Source organism: Ixodes scapularis, unplaced genomic scaffold (genome assembly GCF_016920785.2).
Source record: "Ixodes scapularis isolate PalLabHiFi unplaced genomic scaffold, ASM1692078v2 PGA_scaffold10__122_contigs__length_95168666, whole genome shotgun sequence".
NCBI classification, from domain to species: Eukaryota; Metazoa; Arthropoda; class Arachnida; order Ixodida; family Ixodidae; genus Ixodes; species Ixodes scapularis.
The window spans coordinates 71,993,805-72,009,445 of NW_024609836.1; the positions used below are offsets into that span (position 1 = coordinate 71,993,805).

At 48.2% G+C, this 15,641-nt stretch overlaps 1 protein-coding gene across 1 annotated transcript in view; it reads left to right on the top strand.

Moving 5' to 3' along the window:
- The window catches only part of LOC120847716 (nesprin-1), a 29,455-nt gene that overhangs the window by 11,414 nt on the left and 2,400 nt on the right, over positions 1–15,641 (top strand). The window contains exons 5-17 of the mRNA XM_042288597.1: positions 1,211–1,345; positions 2,823–2,984; positions 3,444–3,643; positions 4,857–4,968; positions 6,111–6,335; positions 6,732–6,833; positions 7,395–7,571; positions 8,510–8,656; positions 9,936–10,247; positions 12,876–13,187; positions 14,001–14,138; positions 14,613–14,774; positions 14,864–14,977. Coding sequence (XP_042144531.1) covers positions 1,211–1,345; positions 2,823–2,984; positions 3,444–3,643; positions 4,857–4,968; positions 6,111–6,335; positions 6,732–6,833; positions 7,395–7,571; positions 8,510–8,656; positions 9,936–10,247; positions 12,876–13,187; positions 14,001–14,138; positions 14,613–14,774; positions 14,864–14,977 — 2,298 coding nt within the window. The remainder of the gene's footprint in view (positions 1–1,210; positions 1,346–2,822; positions 2,985–3,443; positions 3,644–4,856; positions 4,969–6,110; positions 6,336–6,731; positions 6,834–7,394; positions 7,572–8,509; positions 8,657–9,935; positions 10,248–12,875; positions 13,188–14,000; positions 14,139–14,612; positions 14,775–14,863; positions 14,978–15,641) is intronic.

Genomic DNA, 15,641 nt, shown 5'->3' on the forward strand with positions numbered 1-15,641 from the left:
TCTTTTTTTTTTTGCATTGTTGGGCGTGCATACAATGATGCACAATTTTGTTTTCTTTCTTTTTTTGTGTGTGTTTGTTTTCAAATTGCTGTTTCTTCACCAACCAATAGCTTCGTTGAATTTACCTGCACCTCCTGCTCCGGTGCAGAAAAGTGTTGGGTGGTGTACTTCCGGTTGTATCTCAATTGCAATTTCTTTTGTACTTCACTCAGGTTAGCAAAATTTGGTACAAATGTTCTCCACACCAACATAAACAAGCCCTGTAGATGTCATTTAAATCAGTCAAGTGGGTAAAATATTAACATTTTTGGGTAGTGTCCCCCCTTAATTGCGAGACGGCCGATCGTCACCAACCGATTTTTCGGATGCCAATATTTCGGACATGTCCAATTATTCGGACGTTTTCACCGAACTGTCACTCACCCCATAGAGTTAATGTATAACATTGACCGAAATTTCGGACTCTATAAAGCTTATTGCTCAATATTTTTTACATAATTTGTGTGATTTCCTCAGTTTACAGCCACGAAACAGCCGCCGCGATAGCGCCGCGAGCTTAGTCGCCACCATTTTGGTTGTTTTGATTTAGCCCTGTAGCCCTCGATGGCCCACTTCTCTTTTTATGAATTCTATCTTTGGGGGTTGTGAGCAATGACTCAGAATATTACGGTAATAACTTTTTGTTGTTTTTTTGTGGAAAGTTATTTGTATTGTGCCATACGTGTTCTCTATTCATGCACTTTTTTAAAAAGATATTTTTGGAGATTAGTGTTTTTTAAGTTAAGTCTCATTTTGAAACGTCGGTGGGAACTTAATGCTTCCAGGAAGTGTCTCAAGTTTATCTAATAGTATATGCATTTCAAGATAAAAGAAGCGATTAATCTCGTTATGTTGCAGAGGGGCGTTCCAACTTTTTGAGTCGTACGTAACGACTTGGAATCAAGGATCGTGCTTTCACGATGAATGCGATAGCCTTGCGACAGACGTGTGCACCGTTTACCTTACCATTAAATTTTTTTCTTCTATATTTATTTGTTATGCCTGTTCAATGTAGTTGACTTTGCCAATTGCCTACAGGTTATTTAGGATCAAGAACCAGTTGTAACAAAATATATTTGCGTAAAAGTTGAATATTTTTTTATGTTGGACACGTTTGCCGTTGTGAAAAGTCTCCTAGCTGGTTTTTTAAATGGTTCCTCTCTGCTTACAGGCGTTCTTCAGCAAACCCTATGAGCACATCTTGCTCAGAGTCATCCAGACCAGCAAGGACGTGCTGGCCACCCTGCCTCCAGAGGACCACGGTCCAATTGAAGCCAAAGTCCAGCACGTCAGGGACCGATGGAAGGTATGCGAGACACTTTCATTGCACTCTCCTTTATTGAACACTGCAAACAGTCTTCACTGTAAAATGCCAGGTAGAGTCTAGTCATGAGATGTCCATTGGAGCATCTGGATGCCTGATGTCTAGCAGTTGTGATAATCTGTAGCATTTGAAATTTTGACTGAATGAAAGAGGACGGCAGGGAGGTCCCTCAGTTGTGTCGCCTTCCGTGCGAGCTGGGGCCAGCAACTATAACTGTCGAGTTCTTTGGCCGGCAGGCTTCCCCACGACACAGTTGTGCATCGAGGGGAAGGGATTTCGATAAACTTAAATTTATCTCTTTTGTAAGTTTGAAAAATCAGATTCCTATGAATCTAAAATACCTAATTTCAATATCTCTGTTTGATATGGAAAGTCAATTTTGTAATGAGAATGGCCTCAACTACTACAAAACCCTGCCAAAGAGATGCTGTCTGCCAAAAGGCAAGAGGAACAACAAACAAATGGTTGGTGGGGTCTGGGGATCTACAGGAAAGATCTGATTGTTAGGCTCTTTTGCCAGAAAACAGAAAATGGGGACTTCCCAGCTTTCTTTGGTGCACACATAGGGAGGACTTGTGCTAATACTGCTATCTATCTAATTGAGGATCAAGGTTTATTTTAACTTGATCTTTTTTTAATATATTTTTTAGGTGCGAAGCTTCTTAGGGTCTAGCCTTGTCTGTCTGGCTTCCGTGCTCACATCGATCTTGCTGGTGCTCGTGCTCGTGATCGTGCTCGTGAGCTCACGTGCACGAGCACATGAGCATGTGCTCACGTGCTAGTGTAAAAAAAAAGATGATGAAAAAAAAATATTTGCGCAGTCCACAGGATTCGAACCTCTGTGGGGAGACCCCAATGGATTTCTAGTCCATCGCCTTAACCACTCGGCCACGAATGCGGGACAAGTAGGGGGCTCTGAGATGTGTTAGTAACTCAAGAGCTGGGGATGTCATGGATGAAACGTTGCATGTAGCCGCTCAACGTCTATACAGGAGAGGGCGCTGGGGTCAAATGCGTATATAATCGCATTAAACCTTGCATGCATTGGCTCAACGTTTATAGACGAAAGGGCCCTGCGGTCAAATGCTCAAATGCGTATAGTATAACCATGTTCCATACCACACATTCTCTTTCTGACATGGATGAAAACGAACGAAAGGTTCGGCATGCTGCAGCTCAGCGTCTACGCAAACAAGCACCACAAGAGCTTCGCCCCAATCAACATCATTTACCACGTGGAGATGCAGTCATTTTTGTCTCTAGAACAATTATTGGATATTTAGGAACTATAGCTGCTGTATAACCCGGAGAGTAAAAGGAAATATACAGGCACTGTTGCAGTCAACACCTTTGTGCACTTCTTAATTTCAGGTTTGTTGGATTTCAAGTTATTTTAACAATCCCAGAGATAGAAAAAGGTAGAGGCGTTACTTTTCTCTTCGCTTTCCTCGCATCGCAGGCAGTTCAGCAGAAGCTGCCAAGGCTGAACGACGACGAGCTTTTCATGGAGCTTCAGGAGTCGTTTGAGCGCCACGTCAAGACGCTCGACAAAGAACTGCAGGACGAGCAGAAGCTCGTCGACAGCGGAGAGAAGTTGCGCAACGTCCTGGCTCGGCACGAGGTTCGTCACAACCCCTGTGATTGTGTTGCGCGTCTGTTTACCCGGCGAGAAGTTAGTCAGCACCAATGGGTGCCTGGCGTCTCCGCTGTAGAGGAGAACTTTAGCCAGTGCAGCGTACCACTGTTGACCCTGGTTCGTTAACGTGCATCAGGCAGTGGCGGTACATTACCGCACGCCAGTACGATGATCTTCCAGATCTAAACAGGTAGGGGCGGTGATTGAACCCAGGATCCCTGGGCTCTGCAGTGCGAGGTTTTGTTCCACGTGCGAGCCGTGGTCTGCTAACACACTCGGCCACCCGTCCCCACTGAGAGCCATCGCTGTGAAACAGACTTGTGCACTTGTTCAAGTGCTTGCAACGAGTCGTTGGCCTCGATTGTCACGAAATCCGAAATGCGTCGTCTGCATCCCACGGTGGCCCCACACGTCCTAAGCTCGCGACGCACCGTGTCCTTCCAGGAGTTCTTCAACCGCTCTCGGGAGATCGGGGCCATCCAGGACGCCCTGGAGGAGATGGAGCAGCTAGCCCAGAGCTGCCCAAGCCACCGGGAGCCCCTGAAGTCGTGCCAGGACAGGTTCAGCGAGCTGCACGAGCGCATCGTCACCATGAATCGCATGCTCCAGACGTCCAGGGACGACTGGCTCGTGTACTCCAGGAAGTGAGTGTTTGGAATCGCCTCCTCCTGCCACAGTGCATGGGACATGTGTCTTTGACTGGTTCAGTTTGCCGTGTCCTCAAAAGGGGTCCTTCGGTTTCCGTACAACGATGTCACAGTTGTGTCGTGCTGTTCTGCCGTAGGTCGCTCTCCAGCTTGACTGTCCACGAAAGCTTCAGCGGCCGAGAGTGGGGATGCGGCGATGACAACAACGCTTGCGCTCGCCCATACTTTTAAGCGGAGCTTCTATGATTAACCGCCAGCATTGCGACGTCCGGCAGCGTGAGATGCTTGTTCCGGCGACATATTCCCGGCCACTTTGAGACCACTTGCAATACGTAGGGGCTACAGGATGCTAAACACACCTGTCACACGAGTTCTAGGCACTGTACCCGAACTATGCAGTTAGGGCGCAGATTTTTCAATACCGATCTGTCGGAGAGAACCGATCGAATCTATCTGGAGCGCCGAAATTCTCGAGCTTTGTGTTAGAACTGCATTGCGATGCTGGGACCAATGGCTTCAAAATGGCGGCTTCGTGTAATTGAATTGAACTACCCATGACGGGCTGAACTGGCTAAGTCTACTCTACAGTGGGCAAATGGGTCGTCGTTTTATGGCGATAGACGTTATGAGCCCTTCCAACTGCTGGAAATGGTGTTTGTAGTAACTGTAGTTGTTGATGTTGCAGTGGTCATAGTAGGCTATAGGGCGTCCATCGTCGATGTCGCCCAATCCTCGAAAAAGACAGCCCGCCTCCCGCTAGATTCTATCCTAGGTTCTCCACGCTTGAAGCGGGTGCGTTACCTCTGAGCTACGGCGCAGCTTTGACTAGGCTGCCTGCATTGTCCTTCTGTTTAGGGTGTTGCATTCTTTGTAGTACTCAATGCCAACAGCACGCGCCCTCGGGAAAAATACGAAGAGTTAGCCGGTAACAAAATGCCGCCTTAAAACAGGACTGCTCAATCCTTTTTTTTTTTTTTTTTTTAAGGGCTAGATTACAAGTTTTATTATGCAAAAGGCTTTCGCGGCTCATCAAAGTTGCAACACTTTTTCGGACGTAGCACTGGGTAACTGCGGTGTTGCGTATCCTGCGGCATTCCACAATTTTGCCCGCATGTGTTTATCCGAGAATACACAAATTTAACTTTTTGCAAATGGTTAAAAAATGGTCTGCACGTGAAAGACATTGGACTTGCTGATGATTTCTGCTCAGGTTCAACGGCCTGCTGTCGTGGATGGACCAGGTGGACGAACGCATAGAGCTTCTTGTTCAGAGCGACACCAGCTCTGCTTCCGCCTATGAGACCCAGCGCACAGAATTTTTGGTAAGGTCTGATTTTAAATGAACAATGCAGCATGCTAGAAGGTACTCTCCAGTGTGCTCTAACACTGATAATTCAAAAAATGTTCACTTGATCATGAACACTTAAAAAAAATCAGCAAAGCAGTAGAGCAGTAGGTGATTTCATTTGTAGCATTTAAGCGAGAATTGTATATACGTTTTATGAATGGAGCTTGCACGTTTACTTCTTAATTCTTCATGCAGCCCATAGAAGTCAATCACGAAAGGAGACCAGCTAAGATTGAGATGCATAATGTTTAAATAAAAAAAAATGGAGACTTGTTTTTGATTTTGATAGCGTTCACATGCTCAGAATCTCAGCGCAGAGCTCACGTATGAGCCCCAACATCATTGGTGGTTCGTTATTTGCTGCATCCTGTCTGATGATTGGCTTTCTGTGGGCATTGTAAGAAAGGATATGTGCTGGCTTTGCTAAGAAAAGGTTGACCTATTTTCGAATAAATACGGTAGCTTCAATCGCTGGGCCAGATACAATTCACATTGCTTTAGAACTCTTCAACTGAAGTGACAGTCAAGTGTTGCACACTTCACAGCATTGATCTCAGAAGTTCCTTCTCTGCAGTTGTTTGCCACCATAATGTGAGCTTTCCATCTACCATTACTCATAATATGTTTGCTCATTTGTGCACATTGATTTTGTCACCATGTTCCTTAGCTAAAACGGAGCTTTGTGTACACTTTGTTGTTATCATAGTCCAACACCGGACCATAATCCAATGCTTTGTCGTAGTCAAACACTTTATCATAGCTCAATTACTTTATTACAGTCCAACACATTATTGTAATGCAAACCTTTGTCAAAGCTCGTTCTAATCTAGCGCTTCGCTGTAGTCCAACACTTTGTCGTAGCTCAACAGTTGGTTACAGTCTAATGTATTGTCGTAGTTCAACACTTCGTTGTAATTCAAACCTTTGTCATTTTCTAACACCTGGTCATAGTTCAACACTTTCTCGTTATTCAGAACTTTGTCATAGCTCTACACTTTGTTGCAGTACTACTCACTGTCGTAGTCCAACACTCTTTCGCAGTCCGACACTTTCTCATAGCGCACACCTTGTCGTAGTTCGAGTCTTTCAGAGCTGAGTGCCTCTTTGCGATCGCAGGACATCTGTGAGACGGTGGACGCCCGCCGCGGAGACCTCGAGTGGCTGACCAACCGGCTGGAGGCCCTTCTGCCCGGCATGGAGCCCGAGGAGGCCCAGAGGGAGAGCGAGCGGCTGGCCGGCCTGGTGGCCCGCTACGGGGCCCTGCTGCCGGTCATGGAGACCACCACCGTCGTCTCAGAGACTGTGTCCAAGTGCTACCTGTACCGTGAAGAGGTCACCCAGGTGAGCGGCTGTGCACTCGTCACTGAAGGTGCTCGCTCGATAGATGTCTTGTGCAGCCGGGTATGCGTTACCAGAAAACACTGCCCGTCACTTTGGTACATCTTGAAGGCACTCTAAATGCGTAGCATTTAAAAAGCCAGACCTGTAATCTGTAATGTGGCCATGTGTTATGATGTTGGGTCGCATCAAGTGATGACATGATGTTATAGTGTCACGTGATGTCATGGTGTAATGTGACGCCACAAAGGACCCATAAATGATGTGCATTTAGAGTGCCTTCGGGATCTGTCGAAGAGACGGGCGGCCCTCTTTTAATCTTTTCATAGCTCTTGGCATTCAGCCCCCCTTCCAAGTCGTCTCTTTAGCTCGAGGCATGACCTCTCTTTGGTTTTGCAGGTGACCCGTTGGCTGAGGGAGGTCAGGGACTCCAAGGCCGTCACCGAGGAGATTCCGCTGGATAACCCTGAGAAGCTCAAGCAGATGGTGCAACAACAGAAGGTCAGCCGGAGCAATTTATATGCATCCCCCCCACCCCCTCCGCCCCTACCCCTTCTAACACACCCTCAAACCAAGTCCCACACTCCCCCAAAAGTTTCTTGCACAAAGTGTACAAACACATTTCGTGAAACTGCCCAATATTGACCAAGATCAGTATGTTTTAAACTGCCCAGGTCAGTGGTTCTCAACCACTGATTCTGGACCCCTTCTGGGTCAGCAGAAGTGATGGGGGACCCCATCTACCGGGGCAAAGGGGAGTGGTAGTGGATGATTGCTATAACAAGACGGTAAATGAAAAAAACTAATTTTATGTAAATCAACTTTTAAATAAGGAATAATCAGCCATACTCACTTGGCTTGCAGTTTATTTTGCTGTGTGGGACAGTCAATATCAACAAAGGAAAGATTTATTGCTCAGCTCAAGTAATGTTCGAAGGCTTCGTGGAGCCTAGGTGAACAGCTCCTTTGTTTTGCAAGATCAACAGATGCTCGCGAGTGTAAAGTTGTCTCGCCTTTGGTGATCTGGGATTGTGGCCATTTTTTTGGGGGGGAAAACTCCAGGATGTGGTCCAGGAGCTCGAAAAGCGCCAAGACAAGGTCCTGGAAAGCATCAAGTCCGGCAAGGACCTGCAGACGGAGAAGGGTGCTCCCGAATTTGTGTCCAGTGATGTCCGCAAGCTGGAAGAGGAATGGTCACAGGTCTACCGAGAGGCGGTGGAAAAGCTCGACCGGATGACGGTACGGAGACCCCACACTCCTCTTTTTTGGCCTCTCTCGGTCTAATATTTCTATAGTCCCCGCAAGCCTCGAGCATTCACGCACAGCCAAAGCATGGTGAAAGCCTGTGAGTGCATGACGGAGGCCGGACATTTGAATGAGACGCCCCGCCTTTCCCACTCGGTCCGTGACAGTATCTGCTGTATCTCTTCGCGCTTAGGCCTGCTTGCCTCGAACACCTACGTTTACATGGATGCGACTGAAGCGAATATATCAAGAGGAGTCTGGTCACGGGTGCTTGACACTTCTCTTTCCTCTCCTCATGCCCGATCGCTGTTGTAAATTTTGATTCGATGCTCCACAGTCGCATCCACGTAAAAGCAGCCCGTGTTTTTTTTTAGATTGAAAAACAACTTTTACTGTGCGTCCGAGTTATGCAAAATAGCGAGTTGGGTGAAAAATTAAGGGTGCATAGTGAGCAACTTGAGCTGTTATGAGTATAATTAAACATGTTTCTAGCTCTTCGGGACTTCCCGAGCAACCGGTGCAATTTGGAGCTGGTTGCTTGAGATGCAGATTCAATGCAAATTCGTTCCTCTCACGATGCAGTTCTTTGCACACCTTACGGGCAACCCCATTCCCACGGTGAATCTGGACCCTATCTTGTCTTAGAATTCTAATGGTTTAAACGTTGACCTAAGGGCTTGACTCTATCATTTGTTTCTTATTCAACACTGCTGCTCTTCGTTATTTAAAAGCTCTTACGAAGCTTCTTTGATTTTTAACGCTTCTTTACCTCAGTTAGAGAGGCACTCTACTGTATTCAAAGTTCTTTAGTCTGTGTGGTGGCTTTGCTGGCTGTCTCTCTTTCTGCCACACTCTCAAGCCAGTGACATTTCCACTCGACTCGAGTGGCCACACCAAGTTTGGTTTTCGATGAGTTCCGTCTCTCGTTGCAGAAGGACAGCCAGCGCTGGCAGGAGTTTGAAAAGCTGCGTCAGGAGATCCTCCAGTTGCTGGCTCAAGCCGAGCAAGAGCTCAAGTCCATCGGCCTGCTCGCAGACATGGAGCAGAAGAAGCTGGAGCAGTGCATCCGAGAGAAGCAGGTACGTCGTCCGGGAGCTTGCCTAGCTGAAAGTTTTCAGTTTTGAGGAATGTCTATCTCTCTTGAATAGCTGCCAATAAACTCCTCCCGGTTTCGCAGAAAAGCCAGCGTTGGCGTCGATGTCAGTAGCGGACAGGAAAATCCCTGATTGGTCGATAGGGTCATGACGTCACAACCACATGACCTCACGTGGGAATTTCAAACGACCCAAAACGCTCTCGTGAAACTTGACGTCACGCGTAGAGCAAAAGTGAATAAAACATAACATGTAATGCAAATTGAATTTTAGGTGGAGGCGGGATTCGAACCCACGGCCCTTCGGTTGCGAGCCAGACACTCTACCCTCATGCTTGGGAACGAGTGAGGTTTATATTTAGCTATCACGTTCCACTCTTTAAAGGACACATGCAAGGGTAAAAAACATACTTTTTAAACATCCGGGTTGGGAAAAGGAAGTCGTAAAACGAATTTACAACAAAAATGAAATTTTTTAGAGCTATATTTACGGTGCTATACGAATTTGTAGTTGGCACCCGCGGGTGCCGTAGAAGAGTGACCGCTATTTGTCACGTGGTGCTTGCGCTCTTTTGGAAGCTTTCTATGGTCTCGAAAAGTTACTTATTCATCTTCGTTTGAAGTGCAACAAAAAAACAGAGATTAATAAGTAACTTTTAGAGCCCAAAGGAAGCTCCTGAAAAAGCGCAAGCAGACGTGATACGCCTGTGCACTGGTCATATGACGGCGGCGGCACCCCAGAGCACACAAACCTACGTGGCGACGGCGGCGGCGGCATGGAGAAACGCGTTGAAGCAGCGGCGCACCATGCTCAGCGTGCGGCGGCGGCGTGACTTTGTGGCGGCGGGGACACAGCGCGGAGGCGCACGGGTGTACCACATGACCAGCAGCAGCTGCCATGGGCGCGAACTACAAATTCGTTTTACGCCGTAAATATAGCTCTAAAAATTTGTTTTCTTCGTTGTAAATTTATTTTATAACATTCTTTTTCCATCTAGGCTGTTTAAAAAAAAATATTTTTTCCTTTGCATGTGTCCTTTAAGGCAAAACTTAAATGCCCTCTTGTAATTTTTTTTTTGTCTTATTTTGAGCTTGTTTAGACAATACATATTGTGTGTAGCATCAAGCAAAAGACCAGATGGTCTGACAAGGCCTCGATGCCACTATAAAACAGAAGCATAACAATTTATCACTGTTGAAGAAATAAAGTGCAATCCGTGAGTCTGTCCTGATCCTTGTGTTGCCGTGGCGATGCCGCTTTCCAGGAGGCTGCCAAGAGGCTGCAGGAGTCTATGGACGCCATGCTGGCCCGCCTGCGCGGCCTGGCAGACGAGCTCTCCCAGCAGCTGGGCCCCCAGCGGCAGGACGTGCTGCGGGCCGAGCTGGACAAGACGGAGCGCCGGACCACCACGGTGCTCACGACGGTCCACGAGACGGTCCACAAGCTGGAGACGGCGGCCCACAAGAGCACGGACCTGTCGGACCGCCTCGGCCGCCTTTCCGAATGGCTCGCAGGCATCCAGGGCAAGCTGGAGACCAAGGAGGGACCTGTCCCCGAACAGCTTGAGGAGATCCAGGTAAGGGCCTTTTTAATGTGAAAGCATTAATTGTCTCATGGAGCGAGCCGACGTCATCAGCTTTGAAAACACGCCAAACGGCTCTTAAATCCTTCTCCGAGGCAAGCCAGCTCCTAGCTATGAAACTGTAACCACGTGCAAAGCTAGCCACGGCACCATTTACACCGCTTCGATCCCATTGGCTAGCGCGCGTCGACCAGGCTCCCATTCGCCGGTCACGCAGTGCCAGGTCAGCGCCAGTCAGCGTGCCAACATGCGTAGAGCAAGAATGGTGTACATGCTTTTGCGTTCACAACTCATAACAAGTGCTTAGGTGTACCTCGGTCTTTTTTGTACGGCGGTAGCTGTGATGGGCCCCACCCACCACCAGGAACGACGTTCGTTGTCATTGCAGTTGTTGTCGTAGTAAGGCGTAGGGCATCCATCGTCATCATTGTCAAATGCTTGAAAAAGATAGCTCGCGACCACGGTGTTTTGAGGATTCGATCCTGGGTCCGCTGCGTGTGAAGCGGGCACGTTAGCCTAGAGCTGCACCACAGCTTTGAGATTGGATCTCCTTCCCGATAGTTTGTATGTAGTGCATAAACTTGAATAGCTTATGTAGGCTGAAAAAAAGATCTCATCATAACTTTTCTCGGTGGCTGGTGTTCAGTTCACACTGATCATTTTCGAGTAAGAGCCGTGCGTTTGAATTTCAACCTGAAATTATGGATATGCGGCAAGAAGTTGCGTTAGTAGCACACCAGCATTTGGAGCCCGTAGCACGTTCTATCATTTTGCTTTCACTGCTGTGCTTCTTTTTAAAGAAAGAGGTAAAGAGAGGAAACTTGGTTCATAGGTGCCTTCATTGGATGGTGGGAGGAATTGTGAAATTGAACGACATGGTCGAGCGCATTTGTTGTGAAAACATAAAACAGTGTAAGCCTTCCACTAAAAGAGTTTCATGACAAGTGCAGATAATATTTCGTTTTCAGTTTGTGTAAGGGCCACGCCTAAAAAACTGCCCTCACGTTCTGTGAGAATGTTTAGCTCTTAGACTGAATTACGAAAATTAAAAAGTGCAAAAGACAAGGGCAAGAGGGAGACAACACAGGACAAGCGCTTACTCACAACTGACGTTTTAATTCGGAAGATTGCGCTTTTTAATTTTCGTAATGTTTAACCAACTAGGCCAACAAATCATTTTGCTACAGTTCTCTTCGACTAAACCTTAGAACTTTCAGAACACATGATGTCTTTAAAAGACAAGGGCTTCACTAAGTGTATAACAGTATCGTAAGTCGAGAAATCGTTGTTTGGCACTTCGCCGCTACTGCAAGCTATGTTTTCCTTATTTTTGGAACGATCATAATAATAACAAGTTTTCTTAAAAGTCAACATTCCCGGTGCAACAGCCCTTCAAATCTAAGCTGACCAAACAGATCACGGGTCTTATCTAACGAATGTTCTTTGCCGGCAACAGTGCAATGTTAACTTTGTGGCAGAGTGCCTATCGTATTGATCTATGCAGGATAGGTGCCGCCCTACTAGAGTAGGGAGCAAACTAAATCCTCTACCGAATAAATCGACACACAAACGTCGATCTTGGCAGTCGGCCAGGTACGGAGAAGCACGGGATGTGATAAAAACGCTGCAACCGCCGCCCGTCTGGTAAAATTAGCCGTGCGCCTCCATCGCAACATTGCTCCTTCTTCGTCTGGTTCTTTTCATTTCCCATACACGTCGCAGACCGCTCGGAGGCGCCGCCTTAAAACTATGCTTCCGTACGATAGGCCGCAGTTTGCACGTTTCGCCATTCGAATCGGAGCTAGACACGCTGGCAGCATACTTTCGCGTGTATTCACGGACAGAACGAGAGGTGCAAGGTGCTTCTTTTAGACACTCGGCCTTCAGCGTGCGCCCGTTGCCTTCCGTGATGCTCTGTGCACGCACGCTGGAGGCTCACAAGGTGCCCAAGTGTTATCAAAGGTAGGAAACTCAAGCTGGAGCAGGGACGACTGATGGACCTTCCTGCCATTCATGTCCTTTCAGCGATGAGAGCTTGTGCACGTACTACTTTGTAGCTTGTCAGTTGCACGAAGGCCGGGGTCGAGTGAAAGTGTCTTTTATTTAAAGTGTGCGCGTACTCTTATACATTTTTAGCAACCTCTCGTGTCAAGGAATCGAGTTCGCCACCACGCACCACAGTGGACACTATGAGTCGCGTCAGTCGACCCGGCGCTCTATGCGCCACGTGTCTTTGTGCTCTGCACGTCGCTTTGCCTAACCGGAAGGTTATGTGACATTTTTTGAGCTGTGAATTGGTTCCGGCGGCTCGTAGCGTCTGTTGCAGTACATCGGAAGTTGAAATGGAGCATATGTGCCATTTCTACGGCCTGTTTTGCATAATAAATGCGAAGTATTTGTACGGCCAGCTCTTGGAGATTTCGTGTCTCCGGACGGGTCACGTGACACTGTGGCATCTTGCCAAAAGCTCTCTAACTTCACTGTTTTTATATGTCTCTGACGTCACACGGCCTTGTGACTCCATGGTGGCCTGTGGTATGATCTGACATCATGCCACGTGGTCATGTGACGTCGCAGCTTCTCTTGACCGTCTCTCGCGTCCCCGTTCCCGCCTCTCCTTAGGACCTGACCAAGGAGATAGAGTCCAAGACGGAGGTTCTGGAGCAGCTGGAAAAGGAGACCCAGGAGCTCCAGGGCCAGAACCCCGACCTGGCGCGGCTGGCGGCCGACCTGCGCTCGCAGCTCTACGACCTCGGAGCAGAGGGCAAGGGCAAGGAGCAGGAGCTGGCGGAGCGGCAGACCCGCCTCAGGCTGCTCCGGGAGCGCAGCGTGCAGGAGCGCCAGGAGCTCGAGACGGTCGAGGCGGGGCTCGACCAGGGGGTCCCTCACCCGGACTCGCTGGACGAGCTCGCCGCCAAGCGGGAGGAGTTGCTGGTCAGTGCCCTCGGCAACACTTCCAACGTTGCTGGGAACTTGCGGTTGCCAAGCACCCAAATTTCTGATCGTTCCTAAGCTGTAAGGAAGTGTTTTTTCAGTTTAGACACGATTTAGGCAAAATCTTTTGGTCTGGATTAGGAGGACACTGCTCCAAACGGCGAGCTTTTTACCCGCTAGTCTCACTTGTATGATATTTCAAGAGCATATTTGTAGCTAGCTATGAAAGAGGTTGTGCTCTGACCTGTGGCGCCATCTGCCAAGCAGACGGTAGACAATGAGAACTATGCTACTCCACGGACGCCGGGGAGATTGCCACTCTTCAGCCGCTCGCACCGACTTCAGATGCTAGCCATGCGTGTTGTTATCTACCTGTTACCAACTTCTAACCGATCGTATACATACATTATTAATCAGTTATTGTTAAGTAAAGTATTAGTTATCCTATAAACAAAAATAAAAACCATCTGCTAAATTTATTGGGAAGTTTGGAGGTTAGTTTGTGGTGCAGACTATGTCATCAAAAATACTGCATCCTGAAATCAGGTGTACTCAACTCTGCAAGTTGCTGTTGATGTGCAACTGTCCTCTCACTGGGATTGACTCTTCAATGACCACTTTTATTACAATTCACTTTGACTTTAATGAACACGGTAGCCTGTGTTACTGTCGAATGGTACAGGCGTCGTATCATTAGTACCTATTGTCTTACAAACGCGATCAAGAAACATAACTCGGATCCGAAAAGCAATTGCGACGGCACCTGATTGAATCCTTCTTTTAACTCACCGTTGCATCAATTTGCTTACGCAGAAACTCTACGAGCTTACCAAGAAAAAAGTCGAGACCCTTCGAGAACTGGCCGCCGAAGCCGCATCGGATGAACCGGATGTCCAGAGAACTCTGTCCGAGCTCATGGAACGCTGGAAACAAATCGGCAACCTGCTGCAAGTAAGCCAAACTGTCTATGACGAATACATTAGAATCACAGTGCCCAGAATGTGCCTCCAACCGGCATGTTTTGCATCCTATACTGCCCATGCATTGAATGTGATTCCAAAGTAGCAACAAATGTCACAATAGCAGGCGAGTCGTATGCCGTCAGTTGGTCATAGGTGTTTAGGCAAAACGCATGAGCGAAGGCAAGTGTTGGCGGCGTCGCGGCTCCCCATTCCTTTTTTGCTGCAGCTTCTTCGCCGATGCGCGACCTGCAGCAGGTGTCTGCCACATTCACCCCCCCCCCCCCCCCTCCTCCGCTTTTAGGACGTCATTGGGCAGAAGTCGAGGTACCAGATTCGAGGGCTCAGTGACCACGCCAGTCGGCAACACTTTCCAAGCACTTTAGTCAGAATGCGCTCCTGGATTTACGGGCTCACCGGCCCACAATCTTTGTTTTATGCCGACGGTCCGATGCCTTCTCTTCAGGCTTGGCGGGATTCCCTGGGCACGACGGCCGAGCAGTGGAAGGTCATTGTGACGCACGTCGAGGAACTCGTGACCTGGGTGACCGAACGAGAACGGCAGCTGGAGGAACCGGTCAAAGGTGCCACTCCGTCCGAGCTGGAGAAGCAACGCGAGGGACTCAAGGTACGCCGGACAGGCAATGCAAGGCCGTAGACGGTTGGATGCCGGAGTGTTTGACGGCGGCGCTGACCCTTGTCTTTCGTAATCCACAGGGTCTGTCGGCAGAGGTGGCCCAGAAGCAGCAGACGTTGAGCGAACTGCAGGCCAGCATCGAGCGCCTCGGCACGGGGCTTTCCCACTCTGCGCTGGCTGCCCTTCACGCCCAGGTGAGAATGCACTCCAGAACAGAGATACTCGCACCTTCTCATTCGGAATATGGGTGCAACTTCGCTCCCATTGCTGATTTATCCCGATTCGTATCAAACATCCACGTTAAATGCATTCTCAACTTGAGCATGAACACTTAATGTTTTGTAGCCCCACACAGTTGGTGTGACCGGGGTATTTGGAAACGAGATACTGTATTGTTATTGGTCTTTTCGTCATATTAGTAAGTCCTCGTTGTATGTACTGTGTGGCATCATATTTACTAAATGGCACCATCTAGTAGATGCCATGCAGTTAGGATTTACACCACACTTACTAGGATGTCTGTGGCATGCCACGCCCATCCAGTGAATATGTTGTCGATGGCACTGTCGTAGGGAAAGCCAGAAAGACCACTGTTTGTTGAGAGCTTTGTCTCTTCTGGTGACTTACACTAAAGTCGCCGACCGATTTCATGGGCCCTCCACCATCACAAAAAAATTCAAATAGGTATGTACCAACGGCACCTTCTGCAGCTGCACCGGGCACACAACATCGTACTCGATTTACAAGTGCAGCCTATGTTAAAACATATGCTGGAAGTACACTACCCTGCACTTTCCTGCACCAAGCAACAATCTGAACCGATCCACCGGAACACTTCCAAGCAGCTATATACACGGG